Genomic DNA, 26,242 nt, shown 5'->3' with positions numbered 1-26,242 from the left:
TTTTGGTTTGTCACTTCTTTTCATACTTCGCGAACGTAAATACGAGCATATAAAACATGTTACCCACGAGCCACGGCCTAAAAATACACAGCATGGTCAGTTACTGTTTGTACATCGCAGGCAACATCTCAGTAATTTTCCATGCTCCACGCGGTCCAGCCCACCACACGCTCACGCTGTGATGCAAAACCCGCCTCGTACATGAGACCAAGGGCAAAAGACGCGATGGGAGGGGTCAATCCTAACCGACGGCACCTCTAGCCAATCACACGCGAGCAAGGCTTCCGCGTCGCTCTCTCCGACCAATCAGCGGCAGCAGAGGGCGTGACCGCAGTCCGAATTTTACGCGGCGCTACGGCGTGAAAACTAAACCGAGATGGAATATGCCAGTCTGAACCGGTTTCAACCGGTCTTGCGTGTGATGCATGAGACTACAGAGGAGCTGGGTCACAGTCTCTCGCAGATATCTGCTTCCAAAACAACGGTTTTTCTGCAATAGACAAAAGAATAAACTAACGATTGGTTTGATGCTGTTGTTATAAAACGGAATGACTAGTTAAAGCGAGCTGTGAACCGCCATACAGAGAGACAGATGAACTAACACGAGCTGCTGACTGAAAGAGGACCCGGACTTAATTGCTGAAGACAATAATTAAAAATAACACCGAAATTGTGTGTTCTGGGGTGTTTCCATGCATCGCTCGTTTCGCACTATAGAGACTTTGGCTATACAGTGAGGTAACCAGCTAGTTAGCATTTGAAGTGAACTTGCTAGATGCTCAGATTGTATTTTTAATTCACACGCTATCCGTGTGTAAAATGAGATAAATACGCTAGGCACTTTTTTTATACCTCACGTCTTGATCTTGTTTTGACGCGACGCACGTTTCCAGGACACTTAACCTAGTTGCTGATTCCCAGACCACGTTAGCATTGTTGTTGTTTTTTTCCAGCGAGAAGGAGTATTGGTTAAAACAGGTAAGTTAAAGGGTGTTTGTCGAAACGGTTACCTCATAAATATAATGTACTACGATAATCGAGTTGAATGAAGTGCTAGTTTGCTGACACACTGCTAGTGTCGTTGAGAAACGAAAACGCGGTTTGTTTCTCGTCGCTTCCCGTAACCGCAAGGCGCTCAACTAGAATGTATTGTGGGGCGCTTTTTGAAAAGTTTAATCAGCGTATGTAAAGATCTATCGACTCGAGTGCGTGTTTACTCTACGTTTTTCCAGCTGTAGGAGGAACGCGCGTTTAATGCGCGTTAAACCGCCGTGTTGGCGCTTTTTTATGGAAGCGTTTAACTAGTGAAAGTAGCTGTTGTAACGGTGAACTCAGCAAAACCGTCGCTAAAGGTTGTATTTAAGCGCAATTGCGTGCTTAAGCAATGCGTCTCGCGCACTAAAGTGCACCCACGTGGTTTAAGCCACTGGTTTGGTGTCTGACTTTCAGCATCACAGATCTTTCTGATTAAGCAGCTAGCAAACGGATGGGAGAAATGGTGTCACTATTGATTTTTGATGACTAACTGATGTCTGTCTTGCTGTACAGCTCTATGCCGGCAGATATGACCATGTTGGCGGATCACACAGCACGGCAGTTGCTGGACTTCAGTCAAAAGCTAGACATCAACCTGCTGGACAATGTTGTCAACTCCATGTACTATGATGTGGGATCTCAGGTAAGAGTCGATTTGCAAAGGTTTTGAGGTTTTCGTCTTAATTTGCGTTTTATTGGACAATGCATCAAAGTGGGTTTTCGTTGTGGCTCTTTCAGCAAAGACTGGCGCAGGAAGTTCTCACCAACCTGAAGGACCACCCAGATGCCTGGACCAGAGTGGACACCATACTGGAGTTCTCGCAGAACATGAAGACAAAGGTATTTTAACACCAATGCTCGCTTCTCCGTTTAGTCGATGTGTAGGGGTCCTGCAACTTAATGCCAACCGTGAGCGTGTCCTAAACTGGAGCTCGCTCTTTTTGCAGTACTACGCTCTTCAGATACTGGAGACCGTGATCAAAACACGCTGGAAGATTCTTCCGCGGAATCAGTGTGAAGGTGAGGGACCGCACGACTTGAGTCTGGACATTAGCACGCACTCCACATTTTATATATATATATATATATATATATATATATATATATATATATATATATATATAACACTTCTGTCGCGTGAAATCACGACTCTTAAGAAATAACGGACGCCTCTTTCTTCAGGAATTAAAAAGTACGTCGTTGGGCTGATTATCAAGACTTCCTCTGATCCCAACAGCGTAGAGGTAAATAAAAAGCTTCAAACGTTTACTATTATTTTTTTTACCATTCCTGTTTAATTTAGGTTCTTCTGTAAGCCATTTGTTTTAGTTATTACTTTAAACAAAAGTTGGAGATTTTCATGACGATTCATTTTTTTTTTGCTTTTTTGTTTTCGTTAAATAAACCCTTTTTTTCGTAATTTTACTTAGTTTAATATATTTCCCGTAATTAGGCAGTTTCAGTTGGTTAGAACTTAAACTATTAAATACAATTTCGTTTATTTAAATCAAATAAACAGCTATTTTATTTTATACAGTTCTAATTTTTTTTTTGTGTATTTTTCTTATAATTTTTTTTTATGCAACCAAAAATAGAACCTAATTTTTACAAATAAGCATAAAAATGAACAAGTCATGAAGATAATTGAAAAAAAAAAATCCCCCAACCAAAAACGTAAGTGCTATCTAGTGGTAAAAGTAGGTACTGAAGGCATAATAAACACATTAACCACAAATTTGTGTAAAAAAAATAAATACATTTTTATTAAAGGAATTTTTATTTTTTTTCTAATTAACCATAACCCTGATTAGTAGTAGTTGTATTGCCGAATTCATCAGTGTTGATATTTGTACTCTTACAGAAGGAAGGGGTTTACATAGCAAAGCTCAACATGATCCTTGTGCAGGTGAGTGTGTTTTCGGTAACATCTATAGTCGTGATGTTGCGAGAACGAAGGGCTTGTGGATTTATTGCAGTTGATGTCTTTGCTTGCGTGTAGATTCTGAAGCAGGAGTGGCCGAAGCACTGGCCCACGTTCATCAGTGACATTGTGGGAGCGAGTCGCACCAGCGAGAGCCTGTGTCAGAACAACATGATCATCCTGAAACTCCTCAGCGAGGAGGTGTTTGACTTCTCCAGCGGCCAGATGACTCAGGTCAAAGCCAAGCACCTGAAGGACAGGTACACACGACCTGAAACACGTGACGGTTGCACACTGTGCAGGGTGTGGTTGGCCAAAATAATTGCAGCCATATTTGTTCAACCTATTTTAATTATTATTTCTTTTGCAGTATGTGCAACGAATTTTCTCAAATCTTCCAGCTGTGCCAGTTTGTCATGGTATGCTGCAGACATATTTTTTTTTAATATAATATAATTTAGGTTATTAGGTATGGTTCACCCCAAAAATGTTATTTGCTTTGTTTAAAAAAAAAAAAATAATTCCATTGCTTCACTTGATTAAAACCGCTGATTAAAAACATCACAATAAACAATTTTCCCTTTTTGGGTGAACTATTACTTTATAGGCAGCTTGAATTTATTCATGCGTCTCATTTTTAAACCTGACTTGATGCTCTGTACATCAGGAAAACTCCCAGAATGCCCCTCTGGTCCAAGCCACGTTGGAGACCCTTCTTCGTTTCCTGAACTGGATTCCGCTTGGCTACATATTTGAGACCAAGCTCATCAGCACGCTGGTGTACAAGGTGACGCGACTCGAGGCCTCTAATTGTGGCTCACTTTGATCTGTTGTATTTCGCTCCTCTCACAAAGGCGCACTGTCATTGGTTCGGCTTGCCATTGCGTAAGAAAGAGAGGAAAATCATTGGAGAGCTGGCTGTTCTTTTTGGGCCTCTGCTCAAAGCTTTGTGTCCGAGCTGGCGCTCCAACACTTATAGCCCTTTCACTTTATTCTATTTGTGAAAATCGCTGAGTGTCCTAGTACGTTTATCGTTGGTGTTCTGATTGGTTCCACAGTTTCTGAATGTTCCGATGTTCCGGAACGTTACTCTGAAGTGTCTGACGGAGATCGCAGGTGTCAGTGTCAGTCAGTACGAGGAGCAGTTTGTCAACCTGTTCACTCTCACCATGATGCAGCTCAAACAGGTACACACACACACACACACACACACACTCTCTCTGTCTCTCTCTCTGTCTCTCTCTCTGTCTCTCTCTCTCTCTCTCTCTCTCTCTCTCTCTCTCTCTCTCTCTCTCTCTCTCTCTCTCTCTCTCTCTGTCTCTCTCTCTCTCTCTCTCTGTCTGTCTGTCTGTCTGTCTGTCTGTCTCTCTGTCTGTCTGTCTGTCTGTCTGTCTCTCTCTGTCTCTCTCTCTGTCTGTCTCTCTCTCTGTCTGTCTCTCTCTCTCTGTCTCTCTCTCTGTCTGTCTCTCTCTCTCTCTCTCTCTCTCTGTCTCTCTCTCTCTCTCTCTCTCTGTCTCTCTCTCTCTCTCTCTCTCTCTCTCTCTCTCTCTCTCTCTCTCTCTCTCTCTCTCTCTCTCTCTCTCTCTCTCTCTCTCTCTCTCTCTCTGTCTCTCTCTCTCTCTGTCTCTCTCTCAGTCTCTGTGTCTCTCTCTCTCTCTCTCTCTGTCTCTGTCTGTCTCTCTCTTTTTAATTGAATACTTTTTTTCAGCAATGACAAATGTCCCACACGACTGCTACTTCAAATGGTGATTGCTATTTCAAATAAATGCTTTTCTGTTGAACTTTCTGTTCTTGAAAGAATTCTGAAATAAAATATCATAGTTTTACATAATTAGGTGTTTTAGACTGCTAGTAATGGGACATTTTTCTTGGGCAGATCAAATCAGCATCTTAATGATTTCTGAAGAATCGTGACACTGAAGATTCAGCCTTAATCACGCAAATTACATTTTTTAAAATATTTTTCAATAAATGTTCCTGTAAAAAGGGGCTTTTAAGCTGTAATCATTTTACAATATTGCTTTAAACAAAAAAGAATAAAACAAATCAACGTTGGTGAACATGACGCTTTCAAAAACATTTAAATAAAACTTTTGAATGCTAGTGTGTGACCATATTATTCAAAAATTTGTAGCATGAGAGTAGCTTCCCAAGTATTCCCTTTAAACAACACATGAAATGCTCCATTAAAACTAGTGAAATTTTCCAAACTATAACCCTTATTTACTCAACAGATGCTGCCACTGAACACAAATATCCGTTTGGCGTATTCAAATGGGAGGGACGATGAGCAGAACTTCATCCAGAACCTCAGTCTGTTTCTCTGCACCTTCCTCAAAGAGCACGGACAGCTGATAGAAAAGAGACTGAACCTCAGAGAGACGCTCATGGAGGTACGCGCGCGGTTACATCTACAGAAATAGATGGGGAATCGCACGCAAGCCCCTAATTGTTTGACCTCTGTGCGTTTAGGCTCTGCATTACATGCTGCTGGTGTCCGAGGTGGAGGAGACGGAGATCTTTAAGATCTGTCTGGAGTACTGGAACCACCTGGCCGCTGAGCTCTACAGAGAGAGTCCCTTCTCTACCTCCACCTCTCCGCTGCTCTCCACCAGCCAGCACTTCGACGTCCCGCCCCGCAGACACCTCTACCTGCCTGTGCTCTCCAAGGTGAGTTAGCCAAGCTTACAGCAGCTCTGCCTCTATATTTTATATATATATATATATATATATATATATATATATATATATATATATATATATATATATATATATATATATATATTTTTTATTATTTATTTTTTTTTTTTTTTTTTTTTTTTGTTTGTTTGTTTTACTTTTTTTTTTTTTTTTATTGACATTTTTATTCTGTATAGCTATTCTTGTCCCAAATATAGCTACGTCTTACTGTCCCCAAATTTACTCCTAATTTTTAAGACCTCTTAAAAAACCGCAAGTTCGGTCCCTAGGAACATAGTTCAGTGCAAACGTTTCAGTCGTGCGTTTAGCAAAAAGCTTTTGTTGATGATGCATATTACCTCTTGAAATTTGAGGAAAGTGCAACTGTGGCGTCTCCGTTGTCCGTGACCTGTGGGCTGGTGGCGATTTTAAATAACACATTTTCAAATAATCCAAACGTGCAAGTATCCCGTGGAACTTGGTAAAAAGACAATCCGTTTACCATCTTGTAAGATAATGTTTTCATGGTCTTTTTTTGTTTTGTTTGCTAAACTTGGCAAATGTTGTTCTCGTCCTCCTACTCTTCTGAAATGAATACAGGGAAGCTGCGGAAACTAGCGACCTCTCCTGGGTGGAGATAGTATTAGCATTATGAACTAAAAGCAATCTTTACTTAGCTGACTTTTAAATATCGAAAATGTAATCATCGGAGTCTAATATGATCCGGCGGGCCGTAATAAAAGATACTGCAGGCCGGTTGCCCATCCTTGAGTTAGATGATTATAATTCTAATGTTACGTGAGGACTTTTTTGTCCTTTTTTTTTTAGCTGGACAGAAACTGACTGTGTTCTTCTCAGGTGCGTCTGCTGATGGTGAGCCGCATGGCTAAACCAGAGGAGGTCCTGGTGGTGGAGAACGATCAGGGCGAGGTGGTGAGAGAATTCATGAAGGACACGGACTCCATCAACCTCTACAAGAACATGAGAGAGACTCTGGGTAAGTATCACGGGCTGTTCTCTAACCGAGGGGGAGAAGTAGATGGAGAAAGCTAGAGACTGATGTGTTTCTCCCGTCCAGTCTACTTGACTCATCTGGACTATGCGGATACGGAGCGGATCATGACCGAGAAGCTTCATAATCAGGTGAACGGTACCGAGTGGTCCTGGAGGAACCTGAACACGCTCTGCTGGGCCATCGGCTCCATCAGCGGGGCCATGCATGAAGAGGACGAGAAGAGATTCCTCGTCACCGTCATTAAGGTGTTCATTTATGCATTTGAAGTCAGTCATTAATGCTTGATGTTGCGTACTATAACACAGTATAATGTGATGCTTTTAGCAAGAATGCATACAGTTTCAGTAAAGATTTTTTCAGTATTTCAAGTGAATGCATAGGGTAAAAATATTAAGAAATGAGCAGCATATTAGACTGATTTCTGAAAGTCATGTGAAGAAAACAGCTATATAAGATTGTAATTATTTTTCCCAATAATTTACTGTATTTTAATGAGATTAATGAGCAGAAGAGACTTTTCAAAGGCATTAAAAATATCCAAAAAATAACACACAATTTCTTTTTCTGTCTCAGGACTTGCTGGGTCTGTGTGAACAGAAAAGAGGGAAAGACAACAAGGCCATCATCGCATCCAACATCATGTACATCGTCGGCCAGTACCCACGATTCCTCAGGGCTCACTGGAAGTTCCTCAAGACTGTGGTCAACAAGCTGTTTGAGTTCATGCACGGTGAGGAGCAGATTGTTCATGCGTGTGTGTTTTTTTTTTTTTGTGTAGTATATTAATTGGAAAGTCTTTCTCAGAGACCCATGATGGCGTGCAGGACATGGCCTGCGACACCTTCATCAAGATCGCTCAGAAGTGCAGGAGGCATTTCGTGCAGGTCCAGGTGGGGGAGGTGATGCCCTTCATCGACGAGATCCTCAACAACATCAACACCATCATCTGTGACCTGCAGCCGCAGCAGGTGCACACGTTCTACGAGGCCGTGGGCTACATGATTGGAGCGCAGACAGACCAGGCTGTCCAGGAGCGCCTGATCGAAAAATACATGCTCCTCCCCAACCAAGTGTGGGACAGCATCATCCAGCAGGCCACCAAGGTGAGTACCACTGCTGTTTAGTATTATTGAGATATTGTTATAAATTCAATGCATTAATAAACATTTTTTATTTCATGTTTCTTTTTTGTTTTGCTTTTTAATGTCTGTTGTATTCATATTTACTAATGTATTATGTTTATGTAAAGTGGTGACCAAAATGAATAGAACCCTTCTGTTTTCTCCAGCTAAAAAGTTATAATAATGTAATAATAATGATCAGATCTGTGTGGAGCAAACAAAACTCTCACTGGATTATTACAATTAATAACCAGCTGAATGCTTGGAGACACACTGTAGCAAAAGATAGAAATGACTAAATTAAAAAAAAAAAAAAAATTTACTAGTGAAATACTAGTGTTATTTTGACCACCAATGTTTATACATTACATTTTTATTTTATTTTTATTACAGTTTTAATTTTAGCACACAATGTAAACCATTGTGTGTTGAAGTGTTTTTATCTTTAGATTTTAATTTATTTTTATCAACATTTTTATTGTTTTGGGTTTAGTTAACTATAATACGTCTATATTTGTTTCTGTAGTTTTCAGTGTAACTTATTTTCAGTTTATTAATTTTTTTTTTTGTATATTTTGTAATAATTTTAGTACATCAAGTTAAACTGAATAAAAATGAGAAATGTTCTTCCCAGAATTGAGTTGAGTAATTTTGCTCGATTTTTACTTTTTATGGTTTTATTTAAAATTAGTAACCCATCGTGAAGCATGTAATTAATCGAGCTTTTGTTGTAACGAGCTAAATTGTAATGCTCATAACTTAAGCGTGTGACGTTTCTGTTCGTTCAGAACGTGGACATCTTGAAGGACCCAGAGACGGTGCGTCAACTAGGCAGCATCCTTAAGACCAATGTGAGGGCGTGTAAAGCTGTGGGTCACCCGTTCGTCCTGCAGCTGGGCCGCATTTACCTGGACATGCTCAATGTCTACAAGTGCCTGAGCGAGAACATCTCTTCTGCCATCCAGAGCAACGGTGAGACACGGAGCACGTGACCCACCAGCTACCGTGTAATAACGGCTCGTGGTAAACTCTTCGGTCTTCCTCTGCAGGCGAGATGGTGACCAAGCAGCCTCTGATACGGAGCATGCGGACGGTGAAGAGAGAGACGCTGAAGCTCATCTCCGGATGGGTCAGCCGCTCCAACGACCCACAGATGGTTAGTTCTGGAGTTCCTGGATCAGTCTGCGCTCGTGCTAGAACAGTGGCTCTGGTTTGACGGCAGTACAAAGCATTATTGTTGTCGTTTCTTTAGGTTGGAGAGAACTTTGTTCCACCTTTGCTGGAGGCGGTTCTCATCGACTACCAAAGGAACGTACCGGCAGCTCGAGAACCAGAAGTGCTCAGCACTATGGCGACCATCGTCAACAAACTGGGCTCTCACATAACAGGAGAGATCCCCAAAATATTCGACGCCGTGTTCGAGTGCACCCTTGACATGATCAACAAGGTTCGTCCGTCCTGTCCGTCAGTGCAACTGTTTCCTTTCATATCAGAGTTGTTAGTTTTTCAGAGTCAGCAGAAGTCTAATAAAGTGTAGGGCTGAGCAATCAATCAAGATAGAAGTCACTTGTCAGCGTCTCGGCTCACAGCAAATGCTTCATATGAACTCATGAGTTGCTTCTTATGTACATTTGGGAATGTGAGGTGCACAGATGCTCTTCTCAAAACTGTAACGCGAAGCACTATCTCAACAAGAGGCTTTTCCAGTTCGACTTTCCTGCCAAAACGAAAGCTAAATTGTTCAGTCTTGTGGGTTTTCTTTTTTTTAATAAAAGGAAGAGATCTATGAATGTCAGCATTGCAATTTAACAGGTGTACTGTAAGAGAAATATTTTTTTTAATAGATACATTTTCCTATATGCTTAATGCTTTGTAGTAGTAGTTTTTCTGAAGCGCTTTTGTATTTTACATATTGTTTATTGATATGATTACACTCTCTTTTGACCGAACTGTGCAGCTATACAATCTATACCTTTTTTCTTTTGTGCTTCCTTCCTTCCTAAACGACAATAACAGCTTCCCCCAAAGCATCCAGGCCTTTAATGCTCTTTGTTTTGCCTCCGTCAGAACTTCGAGGAGTTCCCCGAGCACAGGACGCATTTCTTCTACCTGCTGCAAGCGGTCAACTCCCAGTGTTTCCCAGCATTCCTGTCCATCCCACCAGCCCAGTTCAAACTGGTTCTGGACTCCATCATCTGGGCTTTCAAACACACCATGAGGAACGTGGCCGACACAGGTGAGCTTGAACAAAAGCGAAAGCCACTGCGGGGTTCAGAAAGACTGTTCTGGATGGCCGAGTCCTCTGTGACCTGTATTTTTGACGGCACAAATGAAAGCGCTGACTGTGTGTTTGTGTGTCTCCAGGGCTTCAGATCCTGTTCACGATGCTGCAGAACATCGCGCAGGAAGAGGGAGCAGCTCAGAGCTTCTATCAGACCTACTTCTGCGACATCCTGCAGCACATTTTCTCCGTTGTCACGGATACGTCTCATACTGCCGGTCAGTTGCTAGGCAGAGACCGAGTGACATGTTTTGAACGTAATTAATGGAGCCGTTATTTTGAACAAAACCGCTTCACATCAGTCACGCAGTGAATCGGGTCGTTTTCCACCTGAAATAAAATGGGGACAGGAGTTTGGGCAAAGTATGAAGAAAACAGCATTTGTTTTTATAGTTTTTATGGCGTTATTGTTGCGTGCATTTCTTTCTTATTAAACTATAACGTTTAAAGTGTGACGTGTTAATATACACTGATTTGAACTTAAAACATTTTAATGAAGTAATATCGCAGATTGCAGACTCTGAGGTTAAATTCAGTGTGTGATGGATGTTTTGTGGTTCGTGCCGGTCAGGTCTGACGATGCACGCCTCCATCCTCGCCTACATGTTTAACCTGGTGGAAGAAGGCAAAATCAGCATCACCCTGAACGCAGGCACCACGAGCAGCAATCAGGGCTACGTGCAGGAGTACGTGGCCAATCTTCTGAAGACGGCCTTCCCGCACCTGCAAGAGTAAGAGCGGCTTGGAGCGCGAGGATTGTGTGTTCAGCGTGTCATCCGTCGCATGTGTTCATGTTAATGTTGGTTGTGTTGTTTTGTTTTTCTTCAGTGCCCAGGTGAAGGTGTTTGTCACGGGTCTGTTCAGCTTGAATCAGGACATTCCTGCCTTTAAAGAGCACCTCAGGGACTTCCTGGTCCAAATCAAGGTATGACACTTCCCTCTATTGGTTACGTAGACATATATAATATAATATAATATAATATAATATAATATAATGGTATAATATAGTAAAATGCTCTATGCATGGTAAAATATTATACATATTAGAATTGTATTGTTGCTAACATTTTATAGTGAATTTAAAAACAATATAATAGTGAGAATTATATTTATTAAACAACAATTTAAATTAAATATTAGTAGTGTTTTTATTCTAGAATGTAGCTTAACTTATTAGTAATAAAATGCTCTAATAATTATCTTGCAAAATGTTGTTTTAATATTTATGCTATTAATTAAATGTTAACCATTAACAGTAATAAAATGCTCTGACTTGTGCACAATAATTTATTCAAATTAATGGATGTTTTAATTTATCTTTTATATTTAATATTTGTAGTAGTAGTAGTAGTATACACATAATCTTGTGCATTCACATTTAAAATGGATATGGATCTGTTTTTGATTCTGGATAACGTTTCCAACTCTAGCTAACGCTGATTACAAATGAATACATTGTTACAGTCTAACATTAAAAAAATGCTTTTACGTAAAGCTGCTCTCAAAACGATGATAATGCGAAACGCACTGCACAAATGAGTGACTCGACTCGACACGGCGCTGGAGCTGACCCTAATCGCTCACACGGTGTGTTCGCAGGAGTTTGCGGGCGAGGACTCCACGGATCTGTTCCTGGAGGAGAGGGAAGCGGCTCTGCGTCAGGCTCAGGAGGAGAAACACAAGCTCCAGATGTCTGTCCCAGGAATCCTCAACCCTCACGAGCTCCCGGAGGAAATGTGTGAATGAGCACCTGTACAGTTTCACACCCGTGAAGGAAGTGTGTGTGTGTGCGTGAGAGAGTGTGTGTGTGTGTGTGTGTGTGTGTAGGGAAGTAGCAGTCAAATGAGGACAGATAGGAAAATCGATCCAGATGTTGGTTGTTTGTCGACCAAATCCATGCCAATATGTAAATTAAAGACATGTCTGTTATTAGTAACCCGACTCCTCCAAACCCCTTTGGTTTTACATAACAGAGCATTTTATATGAAAGGAATTGTCTATCTCTCGTATATGAGTTCACTGTATATGCTTCAATGTTTCTGTTTGGTATGTTTGCTTTCCTGTTTTCGAAGCACATTACTAATCATTTTAATGTTTTCCCAGCCTCATCTGTTTGTGAATATGTAATATACAGTGTGGTAGGCCAGCGAAGACGGACAGTTACTGCGCAGGAAGAGATTTGTTTCGAGCTGTGCAGCCGCGAGGCTCGAGAACCACAGCGAGTGAATGTGACTGTTAAGGATCAGTCCTGATGCTGTTCCTACCTTCTTTATTGGGGGTTTGTGTGTGTTTATATATATTTTTTGGATTTGATTGCAGTATATGAGAGAGACGCAAGTCGCTGAGGTTTTTTTTTTTTGTTGTTTTTTTTGGCATAGGGTTGTCATCAAAATGGAAGGGTTTGTTCATATCATCCTATTTGTAAAGCTGTGTATTAGTACTATGGAAGCATAAAGTTGGTTATTTTTACAAAGCATTGCGTGTATGTGTTTTCATTTTAGCCTCTAGAACTATAAAATATATTATACTTATAAATACATAATACTTGAGGATTTTATTAATATTTATAGTCATGTGTTTAGTAAATGAGCACATGACAAATGTCGTAGGTTTCTTATCTGTTTTGCTTAATATTTGTTGAAACTGATAGATATTTTGAATAAAGAGTAAAAAGAATTATTTAACATCTATGTAATAAATGTCTTTAATTCTAAAGACTTTTAATGACCCCAAACTCCTTGAAAATGAGTGTATGTGTATAGATAGACATCATATATCAAGTTTGTGTGATTTATATATATATATATTTTTATATATATATATATATATATATATATATATATTTTATAACACCATATACATTATATATAAATGTGTATCACTACATACACACACATGATCATAATCTAATCTATGACCCATAATTGTGTTGTACTTAATAACTTGGCAATAGCCAAAGATACATTGTATTGGTCAAATTTGTCTTTTTTTCAATGGCAAAAACCATTAGGATATTAAGTAAAAATCGTGATCCATGAAGATATTTTGAACATCTACCATAAATATACCAAAATTCATATTTGTTCAGTCATATGCATTGCTGAAGATTTTTTTTTTAAAGCCTAAAGTCAAAATCTAGCTCCAAAGCATTACTTTATTTGCACCCTTTTGCCTATGATCCTATCTTAACAAACCGTACATCCTCTTAAAGCTTGTCTATTAAGTTTGCGATTCAGATTATGGATGCATTTTACTAAAAAAAATGACCCTTGTGACTTTACAACATCACACGTACACGTGCTCGACTGCGAGAAATCGCGAGATTTCCGAAGAATGGCCGAAAGGGCCGGAAGCGGGCGTAACGAAAACAGCCGATGTGTAACAAACGGTCGCCCCTCCCTCTATCCCTGCCATTTTTCCGAAAAAAGCCGAGCGGCCTGCGGTTCGACGCGACGGAAATAGCCGAGGTCTCCCACAACGTTACCCGCCTGCCCCCGAGCGATGGCGTGGGTTCCCGGGAAGAGCCGAACGCATCCGAAGTCGTCCGACGGAAACGACCGAAGTGTAACTCCCGTCCCTGTTCATCATGGCCGCCGTATGTGCTAGTCTGCACAGTAACGCTCTGCTCGGAGACTGACTCTCCGCTCCTTTAGTGCCTCACATTTACTGTCTCCACCCTCGACATCTCGGCAAACAATCCCGCTCGCATGAGCCCAAACCTCCCTGGTTGTGTTGTCTCACAATAACGAGCCTTCATCAAGCATTTCGTCGGGCCTTAAACACCCCCTTAAAAGACAGAGAGAAAAACAGGCAACAATTTATTTCTCCAATGGTCTGAATACACTTTCCGCCTTTATGAACCATGTGTGAGAACTGCGCCGAGCTGCTGGAGGTGCTCAATGAGAGTAAGTCGACACCATTTTGATTGTTTTCCGTGTGTTTGTTGTGTTTTTGTAGTTGTTTGCAGCAAGTTGTTAGCATGACTGTCCGAGCATGCGGCTCGGTGCCTCGATTCAGCGCAGATTTTCGCTTTTAATATTTCTCCTTTCGCGCTTTTCGCCAACGCGTGCGTTTAAAACGGCGCTCGGGCACCCTTCGGCTGTCATTATTTCTCTTTTGTTTGATTTTTGATATCCGTTTTTATGAACGCGGCGCCAGTTGAACGCGCTAGCCGCTCGTTTCACAATTAAATCGTCAAACGGAGAGCAGCCACAAAATCTGCTGTTTGCTTTGAACAGGAGCGTCAGAAAACGTCTTTGCCTGCGCGCTGACCATCGGCTCGGTCGAATAACGCTCGGAGGCTGATGGGAAGTTGGATTGACATTAGCATTAGCATTAGCCCGGGCAGAAGTGTTTTTGACATTGTCATCCTTCAAAATGCGCGCAGATCAACATCCGATCAGCCTGCGCGATCCGTACTGCAGAGTAAATCTGCTCGAGAGGGTGTTTTGTGAGGGTTAATGCGATCCGACGGTCGGGATGGGAGGTTTTTTTAGCGGTGTTTGGCCTCTGATGGCTGCCGGACGGGAATCGGGACAGTATTTGTGTTTGTGTGCTTTGTTGGGTAGAGAGAGAGTGTAATGCGCTTTCTTTGCTTCTGCACCGATGTCTTGTCGAGACGGTGAGGCATGGTCATAACGTGATGCTTTGATGTGCACCGTTGCGGTGAAGGATCGCCGTGGCTTTTGCGTGAAACTCGACAAAACTGCTCTCGATGTATGTCAGAAGCGTCACATCACAACGGGGAAGTCCGGGAAAAAAACTAACGAGAAGTGCTACACGTTATTATGATTGTGTTTGTGTTTCCATTATAAGACTTACTGTAAATGTTCAAATATTACCATGGTCTCTCTCCCCCCATTAAAAAATATTCAAATGGTCATGTCAGGAACCTTAGTATAATGTTGTACTATATATATATATATATATATATATATATATATATATATATATATATATATATATATATATATAGTGTATATGTGTGTGTGTGTGTGTATATCTGTGTGTGTATATCTGTGTGTGTATATATGTATATGTGTGTGTGTGAGTCTGTGTATGTGTGTGTGTGTATATGTATGTGTGTGTGTATATGTATATGTGTGTGTGTGAGTCTGTGTGTGTCTGTGTATATCTGTGTGTGTATATGTGTGAGTCTGTGTGTGTATATGTATGTATGTATGTGTGTGTGTGTATGTATGTATATGTATACTGTGGCTCTTAATGTTGATTATACGTTGCATTTTAAAGAACTGCCATGAGGAGTCACTGCAAAAATATATTACTGTGTTACCATACCATATAAAACATCATACTACTCAGAAAACACGCTACTGTGGTTGTACGGTTTCAATATCAGGTTTTTAAATACATATACACTGTTGTACTGAATGATTGCCACACCGATATACAACAATATTACGAAACATCTTGTTTGCCTGCAACATCATAGTAACATACTATTAAACAACTTGCTATAGTAGGCTAAAACGACCGCGTCGAAGTCCAAGCAAACATGCTTTGGTGGAAAATGCATTGTGGTAACGAATTATCGGTTTAAATGTTACACCAAGGAATAGCGTACTAATCACGAAGCACATAGCTTGAATGTAAATGTTTTATTTCCATGCGATTTTTGTGCAGGAGCTCGCATTAATAATATATAGAATCACGGGGCAGCAGATTCTGTCGCTCAGCTGGAAGACGATGGTGTTCTGCTCAAACAAGAATCGTGGCTGCCAGCAATTTGGTATTATTTGGTGGCAGCTGATAGGGCTGGGTGGTAAAAGAGCCTGATGCATACTGTAAAAGTATCTGTGTGGTTATCATATCACGTTTATTTTGTAATGTTTAATAATAGCAATTTTTGCATGCACGCATTTAATATTAAACTTCAGCATTTGTGCATGTGTGCATTTGGCCTTCAGGCATGTCTGGTGTCTGTAACCCCCTCGTAGTGAGTGGCAGCCCCATATGTGCATGTGCAGCTTAACATCTGACCCCTCAGACGCTCTGCTGTGTGTAGATAGACGGCAGAACCACCCTTCAGTTGTGTGGGCCGCTTTGACAGTGTTAATCTGACACGGCGGGCTGCGCGTTCGCGCTCAGGAGAGAGCTTAAACGCTGTCTTAAGTGTGTGTGTGTGTGTGTGTGTGTGCGTGTGTGTGCGCGTGTGTGTGCGCGCGCGTGTGTGTGTGTGTGTGCGTGTGCGCGTCTGTGTCAGCAGAAGTCTGTTTATGCACACTCTGTAATTTCACGTTTTCTGAAAGGTCAAAAACAGCCAGACAGTCACTAAACCAGTTGCGCCAGACATCATAAAAAGATACGAATCGCAGGGCATTTTAACCAGATTTGAAAAGTTTCATCGACTTGATGCTACGAAACCATATGCCTTGTTTTTTTTTTCCTGTGAGCCACAAAAGGAGATGTTTTAAAGCGCGTTCAAGCTGTTCTCAACGGTGCAAAGATGCAGCCATTCGAAAAAGAGTAGAAGTAGTCGTTTGATAGCTTTGCTAAAATTCTTCTCTTGTGCACGAGCTCTTCTAAGCTCAGTCCTCGTTCAGTCACAGTTTCCGTCTCGCAAGCAAAAACTGACTTGGTAAAAATTAATCTAGGTTGTTTCTCTCTGAACTTTTGTTTGTTACATGTGAAACGTTAAGACTTATCCATGGTACGTTTTGCCGTTTTTGTAGCACAGCTACAGAACGTTCTTCTTTTCTGTTCCTCAGGACAAATTAGGTTTTTATTTCTCCAAATAAGTCTTAGAACATGACAAAATGGCTGTTTGGTTGAATTATTCCTGTAAATCATTAAGGTCAGACTGTTTTTCTCTTGAAAAGACCCCAATACTGTAATTCAGTCAGTCTGTGTGTGCAGTTTTCCTTTTTTTTTCCTCTTTTTTTTTTTTTTTTTTTTTTCTGTGCCGTGAGACTTTGAGGGATTTTTGGTACTTTTGTGGTTTCAGCTTTGATAACAGATCTTCATATCGCCGCGCCGTCAAACTGTTTCTCAGCCCTTGAACACAATGCCCTGGATTGTTACTGTAGAGCTGTGTGGAAACGGCAGAGGAAAAAAAAAAAAAGACAGGAAAGCCGTTTTGCAGAAAGAAAGAACGAAAATCTCATGTAGGTCAAGGCTAACCAGCTGCTCGAGTGAACTTTACAACCCCAAGGTAGCATTCCCGAGTCCAGCAACTCCCTCGTCACTGTGGAAACCATTAATTGTCCTGTGTGTGTGTGTGTGTGGTTTGTCGGGGTAAGTGGATGCTAAGGTCCTGCAAATTACAGTGTCATGTGATCACCCGTAATGAGCATGCTTAATGTGGTTCCCACATAGTCTTGCTGTGGGAAAAAAAGGATGCCATAACATTTAAGTGAACAAATATGTAAATTTAAACCTTTTTTTTTTTTTTTTTTTTTTTAAAAAAGCAATTTTATTAACTGAAAAAACGATAACATACCAAAAGACTAAAATCTGTCGCATGTTGAGTCAAAGCTCATCCCAAGTAGTTTTTCTCAAGATGAGATTGCAAGGCGCAAAATGTCACCAACATGAAACACCATCATTGTATTCCAACTGTTTATTTAACACACAATCCCTAATCCACGTAACCGATATATATAAAACAAAATAGAAACATGAAACAAAATGTCGCATTGTTTGAAATGGTCAATTATTGGGAAAGTCGGCTGTGCATTAAACAGCATGGTACTGTAAAATGTCTCGTTAGTGATTACAGATTCTCTGGTTTTTTTCATTAACTAGTTTTGACTGGCATTTCTGCAGTCTTTTAAAATTGCACACATTTTTTTCAGCGTGCGAGCACTGTCTTGGACAGGATGTTCATTCTTGACTGTTCTCTGCCAGGTTCTCTTGTTTTCATTTGATGTACCGTGGGTTTGTGTTGTTTTAATTATTAGTCTGTAAAGCCTTCTTTCAGCATTTGTACTTGTGTTTGCTGTGTCCTGTAACACTGATCTGATCCCAGAGAGCTCTAGAATTCTATAGAAGCAGTTGATTAACAGCTTTCTTTCTCTCCTGTGTGTGTGTGTGTGTGTGTGTGTGTGTGTGTGTGTGTCAGTCTCGGATGCAGACAGCTCAGACGGCCTGCAGCTGAAGAAGGAGCATGCCTTAAGAGTCTTCACTTACATCAGCACATGGACACAGAGGTCAGCACTCAGTCATTCACATTTTCCTTCAAACATGCAGTCACTCATTCATTCCTTGATTTGGTTTCTTTGTAGTTGGTTTGTTGATTTGTTCACATCGCAGTTGCTTATTCGTCCAATTAATTGTCCATTTCCTCAGAACTCATTCCCTCATTGACTTCTCGCTGACTCAGATTTTAATTCCTAATGCATTACTCAGTCTTTTTGCCATTCATTCACTCACTGCAATCTGTTGTAGATTCATTCGTTCACTCACTTATGCCGTTGCTTGCAGATTCGTTTGACACATTCATTGATTCCTTTGTCTACTAATTCACCGTATTTATTTATTCATTTATTATGGCTCACTAACTGATTCACCTTGCTGATTTGTTCATTGATTCACTCATTCATTCATTAATTCATTCGTTCTCTGAGACTCACTGACTTGCTCCTTTAATTTTCATTTGCTCACTGATTCATTCTCATTCGCTTGCCCTATTTGCTCATTCGTTCATTCTCATTCATTAACTCACTTATTGGCTTTTTCCATTCATTCTCACTGACTCATTTATTCATACATTCTCATTCTTTCATTGATTCATTCACTGAATTCATTCACTCATTCATTTACTTACCAACTAGCTACTCATTCTACTCATTCATTCTCATTCGCTCACTTACTAACCCACTAATTTAGTACTCATGCACTCACTGATTCACAAACTCACTAATTCATTCATTCTGATTCACTCAGACTCATTCATTAATGCATTCTCACCCATTTACTGATTCACTCACTGATTTATTTATTTATTAATTCTCATTTGCTCATTTGTTTATTCATTCATTCATTCAATATTTTCTAGTCCATCCGGCACCATATTGTTGTTTTCTTTGTATGTATATTTTTGTAATGAATACATTTTTTGTGTTGTTTGGATTGGATTTAAACTGTCAAGTATCTTAAACAGAACTGAGTGTACTGTGGTCTCCTTGGTAGCTAAAATCATTATTGAAGTAGCCAAAATATTTAATAAACAAGCAAATTAGATGCTTGTGAATCATGGGTTGCCGACTGATTCTCTCCGTGTTCGTCTGCAGGCAGTGTCTGTGCTGTTTCAAGGAATACAAACACCTCGAGGTGTTCAGCCAACTGGTTTATGCCCTCATTAACTTGGTCATTGCCCAAGTAACCAACCTTAGGGACCGTCTACGCAGTGGCCATGGCAACACTAGGACTGAGGGGGCGGAGTCTGAATGGGGCTCTGCCCAGCCGCAGCCGTCTCCCAGTGAGGACGAGCCACTGAATGTGGAACGAGACTCGGCTGAAGAGGATGGCGGAGCGGAGGATGGAGATCAGCACAAGAACCAAAATCAGGGAGTCAAACCGGATCCCCAGCCCAAGCTCGGTGAACCCACGGCGGGGGAGAGCGGGAACGAGAGCAGCCTGGACCCGTTTGCCTCCTGGAGCACAGAAGACCAGGAGAAACTGCTGCTGTGCGCTGCCAAGATCTTTCAGATCCAGTTCCCCCTGTACACGGCCTACAAACACAACACACACCCCACTATAGAGGTAATACCCGCTCCTGTAGGAAACGAGGTTCCAGGGTTTTCTGAGGTATTTTGTCGATTGGATTTTGAGATGTTAACATGGTGCAAGATCTACAATTTTTTAAATTATACATTTGTGGATTAAAGGGGTCATGAACTGCCTTTTTATTACTTTGTGGTGCTCTCTGAGGTGCCCTTATAATAAGAAATGTTATAATTTAGAATTAATATGCTATTTTCTGTTCAATTAAAAATAAAATCTTCTAGGCTTTCCTAATGTTAGGACCAGAAGGACACAAACACCTGCTTAGCCGCCTATTATAATTATTAATACTGGCACATTCCACAAACTGTCTTTTTGACAGACTGCCTTTAGTACTGCCTGTTTTTAAACTAACAAGATGGTTTTAATTCCCGAAACTTGGATGGTTGGAAGATGTTTTTAAAATGACTTTTTATGCAGTGCCCGTCCAAAAAAACCCAACGTCTAACACTCTAATATTTAATTGAACGGCTTTTAGTGCTGATTATTGCAATTTATTCGCTTTGCCATCGTTTCGATGAGCTTCTGTCGTGTCACAACATTTATTCCTATTCAGATTTGTATACATTTTTCACCGAGATTATGTATTAGTAATAAGAGAGTCTGACTACGGCGCGATGAACCCTGGCATTGTCATCAGGGAAGAAAGAGTCCATTGATGGAATAACCTGGTCATTCAGTATATTCAGGTAGTCGGCTGACTTCATTCTTTGGGGACATAACATTGCTGAGCGTAGACCTGATCGACTGCAGGAACCCCAGATCGTAGCACCTATTTGTTTAGTTAAATCCAGGTGGTGACGGGCAGATTTCTCGGTTCATGACCTCTAATAGTTCGCAATAAGATCCAGTAGATCCATCCGTCATCCAAGTGAACCAGCTTCAATATGAATCGTATTCATTAATTTGATTTCTCTTCTCTTTTGCTTGACCAAAAATGATGCTTGAAAAAAATCATACAATCATACTTCTGTAGATGTTATTGCTTTTCAGTCATGCGGTTAAGTTTGTTTGCATGTGCAGTTATAATCTGGTTATTGCATAGTCAGACTGACCAAGAAAGAGCGCTACATGGCGTATTTGATGGCTTAAATGCACATCACTCATCACTTTCGTCTTTCAGTGCAAGCGGACAACATCAAGGCCAGTTTTAATAGTAACAAACATGTACTAAACAAAGCTGAGCTACAATAATTTAACATTTTAAAAAGACAAGTCGAGTGCACGTAAAATCTGTTGTCCCTGACTCATTGTTTTCAGCGCTGTGCATTTGTGCCTGTTTTATTGGTAAAACTTTTGTTCTTGAAGCTGCCAGCCTGCCATTTGGTCTCAACAGAAGTAATATACACAGCATAAGCATTAATAACTTCCAGTTAGTGCTTAATTATTGCTGAATGATTTGGAAGAACCGAATAACCTCAACAAAACCTCAAGACAAATATAGACGCTTTATGTTGAAAAGTTGAGTATTTTGTTTAGGTCTTTTCTTTTTTTCTTTTTTTTTTTTTTTTTAATATCCGTTTGTTGTTTTTGTCTTCAGGATATCTCAGCACAAGAGAGCAATATCCTAGGCTCTTTCTGTGATATGAATGTAAGTCTCTCTCACACTCTGTCTCACACACACACACACACACACACACACACACACACATTATGATGGGCTTGATTACACCGTTTAGAGATAATTCATGACCACAATAGATGCTGAGTGGATGAAGCAGGACTAGATTTAACTGTCTGATCACGGCTAGGTGTGTCCTGTGTGTGAAAGCACAAAATGTTCCCTGTTTAGATGTCGGCTAGCGTGATTCATCTGCGCCAATGAATCATCACTGGTCTTAGTAATTAAATACAAACTATTCATGCTCGTAATCTATATAAGGATGTTTTCTGAAGCTCCTTTGAGGTCATAATAAAGACTCGCATCTCGGCAAGCCTGCAAATAGTCTCGCCTGCAACTATTTTGATTCATCTGTTCATTATTTCTCAGTCTTTGCTTGCTTTGTGTGCAAAGTATTAAAAAAAAATATTTTTGCATACATGCTGATTTTATTTCAATAAAAATAAATAGATTATATATTACTATACTATATTATAATGCTGTGAGTATTATGTAATTAAGATATGGTCTTCAGTACTTTGTTTGCTGTATATAATGTTTTATATATGGCATCATATTAATCTGATGTTCATTATTACAGCAATTTAATTAAAAGTGTAAAAATACTTTTTTATAATTGTATAATTAATCAATGTAATTTTGACCGATATTAGATCGCGCATAAGAACAGCTGACTCATGGTCTTTTGTGTTTTATTCATGAAATACAGGCTGAATGAATTTCTGTACAAGGCATTCATAATCTCTGCGTTAATTTGCATAAAAAAAATGTTTTCTGGAGAAGTCATTGTCAGTCTCTCGTGATTGGCCAGTCAGTGAGATCTTCTAAAGCATACATTGAGTAAACACATTTTTAAAAGCTGGTTTTTAAAGTTATGTGATCACGCAAGGGTTTTTTTTGGGCCCTAATTTAGGAAAATGAATTGTGTGTGTGTGTGTGTTTCAGGACGTGGAGGTCCCTCTGCACCTGCTGCGATATGTGTGCATGTTCTGCGGGAAGCACGGCCTCTCTCTGATGAAGGACTGCTTTGAGTTCGGCGCTCCCGACACTCTCCCCTTCCCCATCGCACATGCCTTCATCACCATCGTCTCTAACGTGAGCCAAACAAACCTAGTCAAATAAACCAGAGTCTGACTTGTTAGAGCCGTGGTCAATCAGAGGTGGTTGTTCTGTGTGTGCAGATCAGAATATGGTTGCACATTCCCGCTGTGATGCAGCACATCATCCCTTTTCGCACTTACGTTATCAGGTAAGAACACCTTTCTGAACTGGACCTAGAGCTTCGGAAGCATTGATTGTCAAGTGCAAGTGTTGTTTCATCTAATCGATTGACTGAGAGATGTAAAGAGACGCAGGCTGCTCTTAGAAAGAGCGCTGCTTCTAAGAATCTGCTCTCTGCTGAGTTGCTAGGAAGAGCATCCCTCACCATAGCAACAGTCGCCACGTCTCTCCTCACATGACCTTGGGGGGAGCCAGACGGCTGGCAGGGGAGCTGAGAGAGCGCTGGTCATGTGACTCGAGCCAGACAGGATTAGAGCAGCGCACAGAGAAAGAGAGAGAGAGTGTATTAGTGCATTCACACACAAACCTCAGGGTTTTCTGTATCATATTATGTACATACAGTATATATTTAGACAATATTTACGTTTATATATTTAATTTATTAAATATATATTTAATATATAAACATAATTGTGTATGTGTGTATATATATATATATATATATATATATATATATATATATATATATATATATATATATATATATATATATATATATATATATATACATACACTGTAGACACATTATGTAAACAATTTTTATTTTTGGCACTAATACAAATATACATATATAAATATTAGTCCTCCTAGACAGTAGTCCCACCTCAAATTATTATTCTTATTTATGTATACACATTTTATTTTAATTTTAATTTAAATTTAGATTATATTTACGATGCATTATACATATCAATTTTTCTTTTATGAAATATAATGTTCTTTTACCTTAGCAAAAGGGAATTTGTTAAAACAAAAGAAATAACTCTGGGGAAAATTGGAAATCATACTGCTATTATGTAACATATTACATTTATAGTTTTATCGTTTTTTTTTTTTTTTTAAATATTATTGTAAATGTAATTGTCGAGACACTGAAATGTTTTACTAGCTTTCGTTTGTAGTCCTTTATAAACACAAGCGTTTTCGATGCATATCCTGAGAGGAATTCTTCAGGTTAAGTGTGCTGCTGATTAGAAATCACTTCTAGCTAGTCCCTCACTTTGAAAAAACAAATCTAAATTGCAATTACAGCAATGCTTTTGAGTCGCCAGCCTGTCGTTTTGAAGCGGGCCGCTCCAGGCGGATGACCCCATGTGATCGGTCCCTCCCAGCACGTCTGGTTTAATGTGAATCTCTGGCTATAGGTATCTGTGTAAGTTGTCGGATCAGGAGCTGCGTCAGAGCGCGGCACGAAACATGGCCGATCTGATGTGGAGCACCGTGAAGGAGCCGTTGGACAGCGCGCTGTGTTTTGACCGAGAGAGCTTGGATCTGGCCTTTAAATACTTCATGAGTCCAACGCTCACCATGAGACTGGCCGGCCTGAGCCAGATCACGGTAGGAGACCCAAAACACGAGAACCCTTCTTCCATTGTCTCCAGCCGGTGCTGAACGATCTGTGCTTGTGTTTCTGTAGAATCAGCTGCACACCTTCAATGACGTCTGTAATAACGAGTCCCTGGTGTCTGACACCGAGACGTGAGTGTTACGAGTCCACTGGTATTAGTAGTTCAGTCGGTCTAGACGTGTATTGACAGCTTACTTTCCTCTATCAGGTCGATAGCAAAGGAACTCGCTGACTGGCTCATCAACAACAATGTTGTGGAGCACATATTTGGACCAAATTTGCACATCGAGGTGAGTCCAGTAGACTTTCATTGTGTTTTTGGACGCTGACGAAAGGTTTATTATTTCTGATTGTGCTCGTCTTGTTTTTGCTGTAGATCATTAAACAGTGCCAAGTGATCCTGAACTTCCTGGCAGCTGAGGGCAGGCTGAGCACTCAACATGTGGACTGTATATGGGCCGCTGCTCAGGTACACACACACACACATATCACATGAATTTCATATTTTTTGTATAGCATACATTTCTAAAGATGTGCAGTAAGCTCAGAGCACACTTTAACAATTGATCCCACAACGTTGTAGGATAGTTGTGGTTTTATTTAACAATAACACTTACATTGTGTGCAACCTGAAACATTTTAAAACTTTGAAATGAAGTGTTGGGTCACGCTTTATATTAGGTGGCCTTAACTACTATGTACTTACATCAAAACAAAAAGGTACAGTGTACTTATTGTGCTCATATTGTATGGAGGTGGGATGCAGGTAAGGTTAGAGACAGGTTTGGGGGCATGGCTAGGATAGAGGCTGGATCAAGAGTGTAATTAGATATGTAATTGCAGAAATTATGTAATGTAATTACATATGTATTTTTAAAAACATAAGTACAATATAAAAAATATGTACACAGTGCACATCAAATTATTCATTTTAATGTAAGTACACAGTAATTAAGGCCACCTAAGTGTTTTGGAAGTATTATTATTATTATTATTATTATTATTTATTTTCATTTTCACTTTTATCTGTTATAGCACACTTTTTTATCTGTATATATATATATATATATATATATATATATATATATATATATATATATATATATATATATATATATATATATATATATATATAAAATATTGAAATGTTATGTTAAAACAACTAATTAAATTGACAAGATCAAAATGACATAATAAAATTACTGTCGTGGAAAAACAAAAATCTTGTCAAAATAATAATATAAATATCAAACACTGCAAGCAGTTTTTTTTCCCTGTGGAACCATTACTACATATTCATATTTTATCTCTTAGGTTTGTCCGCTAAAGAGATTTCACTACATTTTTGAACACATACACCTTTTATCTGTTTCACCTTTTGATTCTTCTTCATGTCGTCACACAGTAGTGTTGAACTGGGCTCTGCCTCTTTTGTTTTTAGCTGAAACACTGCAGTCGCTACATCCATGACCTGTTTCCCTCGCTCATAAAGAACCTGGACCCTGTTCCTCTGCGGCACGTGCTCAGTCTGGTGTCAGGGTTACACCCCAGCGCACACACCGAACAGGTACCTCACGCTCGAGCTGCACATCTTAGAACTACGCAGTCACTTCAGTCGTATGGATGACTGCTCTCGCTAACAAGCTTTGAAATAGCTGTACTTTTTCCTGGCTATCCAGCATGCGCTTGTTGAGTTGTTTCTCTGTTTGTGTAGACTCTGTATTTGGCATCCATGCTGATCAAGGCCTTGTGGAATAACGCTCTGGCAGCCAAAACTCAGCTGTCCAAACAGAGCTCCTTCGCCTCCCTGCTCAACACCAACATTCCCATGGGCAATAAGAAAGGTGTGCTGTGTTAAACATTGCTTTGTGAAGAACACGCCAAAGAATTAAGATTGAGGTTTCTTAAAATTTAGTAATTGTTGTATTACGTTTAAATCTGTGAATCTAGAATTATATTTAGTTTTTTTTATTTAGCCATGCATCCAAGTGTACAGAATGTTTTTTTTTGTTTTGGTGCCAATAGTCTAGTGTGCAATGTGCCAACATATGACACCAGTGCGTTATCGGCGAGTCCCGAGTTCAAATTTTCTCCCCCTTTCCTGCCAAAAATAAATCTTAAATCTCACTTGTTGAATTTATTTCTATAAATTTATCCACAGCAGCTCTAAGCTCATGTCGATGAACAACTCGATTC

The 26,242-nt window shown here is 40.0% G+C and overlaps 2 protein-coding genes across 5 annotated transcripts in view; both read left to right on the top strand.

Annotated features, from left to right (window-relative positions):
• Positions 1–381: 381 nt before the first annotated feature.
• xpo1a (exportin 1 (CRM1 homolog, yeast) a) lies at positions 382–12,525 on the top strand. Of its 4 annotated transcripts, XM_043241097.1 has the most exons (25): positions 382–738; positions 954–978; positions 1,549–1,678; positions 1,774–1,875; positions 1,983–2,055; positions 2,218–2,279; positions 2,897–2,941; positions 3,035–3,216; positions 3,327–3,375; positions 3,624–3,743; positions 4,015–4,143; positions 5,191–5,349; positions 5,429–5,626; positions 6,494–6,632; positions 6,714–6,895; positions 7,224–7,380; positions 7,455–7,753; positions 8,560–8,743; positions 8,821–8,927; positions 9,024–9,218; positions 9,839–10,007; positions 10,136–10,270; positions 10,624–10,783; positions 10,881–10,977; positions 11,652–12,525. In XM_043241097.1, the coding sequence occupies exons 3-25, from the start codon at positions 1,553–1,555 to the stop codon at positions 11,796–11,798; spliced, it is 3,216 nt and encodes a 1,071-aa protein (XP_043097032.1). In that variant the 5' UTR covers positions 382–738; positions 954–978; positions 1,549–1,552; the 3' UTR covers positions 11,799–12,525. The 4 variants fall into 4 exon arrangements, with proteins under 4 accessions (XP_043097032.1, XP_043097039.1, XP_043097023.1 ...); XM_043241104.1 differs by lacking the exon at positions 954–978; XM_043241088.1 differs by having other exon boundaries at positions 382–978.
• A 1,099-nt stretch (positions 12,526–13,624) lies between these two features.
• Positions 13,625–26,242, top strand: part of usp34 (ubiquitin specific peptidase 34) — a 44,182-nt gene continuing 31,564 nt past the window's right edge. Inside the window, exons 1-12 of the mRNA XM_043238073.1 lie at positions 13,625–13,957; positions 18,133–18,220; positions 19,304–19,775; positions 21,337–21,387; positions 22,363–22,512; positions 22,599–22,666; positions 23,844–24,036; positions 24,116–24,177; positions 24,255–24,336; positions 24,423–24,515; positions 25,488–25,613; positions 25,761–25,890. Of these exons, the coding sequence (XP_043094008.1) occupies positions 13,915–13,957; positions 18,133–18,220; positions 19,304–19,775; positions 21,337–21,387; positions 22,363–22,512; positions 22,599–22,666; positions 23,844–24,036; positions 24,116–24,177; positions 24,255–24,336; positions 24,423–24,515; positions 25,488–25,613; positions 25,761–25,890 (1,558 nt within the window). The 5' untranslated portion in view covers positions 13,625–13,914. The remainder of the gene's footprint in view (positions 13,958–18,132; positions 18,221–19,303; positions 19,776–21,336; positions 21,388–22,362; positions 22,513–22,598; positions 22,667–23,843; positions 24,037–24,115; positions 24,178–24,254; positions 24,337–24,422; positions 24,516–25,487; positions 25,614–25,760; positions 25,891–26,242) is intronic.

This window comes from Puntigrus tetrazona, chromosome 1 (genome assembly GCF_018831695.1).
Source record: "Puntigrus tetrazona isolate hp1 chromosome 1, ASM1883169v1, whole genome shotgun sequence".
Classification (NCBI taxonomy): domain Eukaryota; kingdom Metazoa; phylum Chordata; class Actinopteri; order Cypriniformes; family Cyprinidae; genus Puntigrus; species Puntigrus tetrazona.
Note: the sequence above shows the minus strand (reverse complement) of the source record. Positions and strands in the feature narration are given on the sequence as shown.

Coding starts and splice junctions, on each gene's coding strand:
- xpo1a (XM_043241104.1), top strand. CDS start 1,553: ATGCCGGCAGATATGACCATGTTGGCGGATCACACAGCACGGCAGTTG. Junction 3,376..3,623: donor AGCTGTGCCAGTTTGTCATG/GTATGCTGCAGA, acceptor TCTGTACATCAG/GAAAACTCCCAGAATGCCCC. Junction 5,350..5,428: donor TCAGAGAGACGCTCATGGAG/GTACGCGCGCGG, acceptor CTGTGCGTTTAG/GCTCTGCATTACATGCTGCT.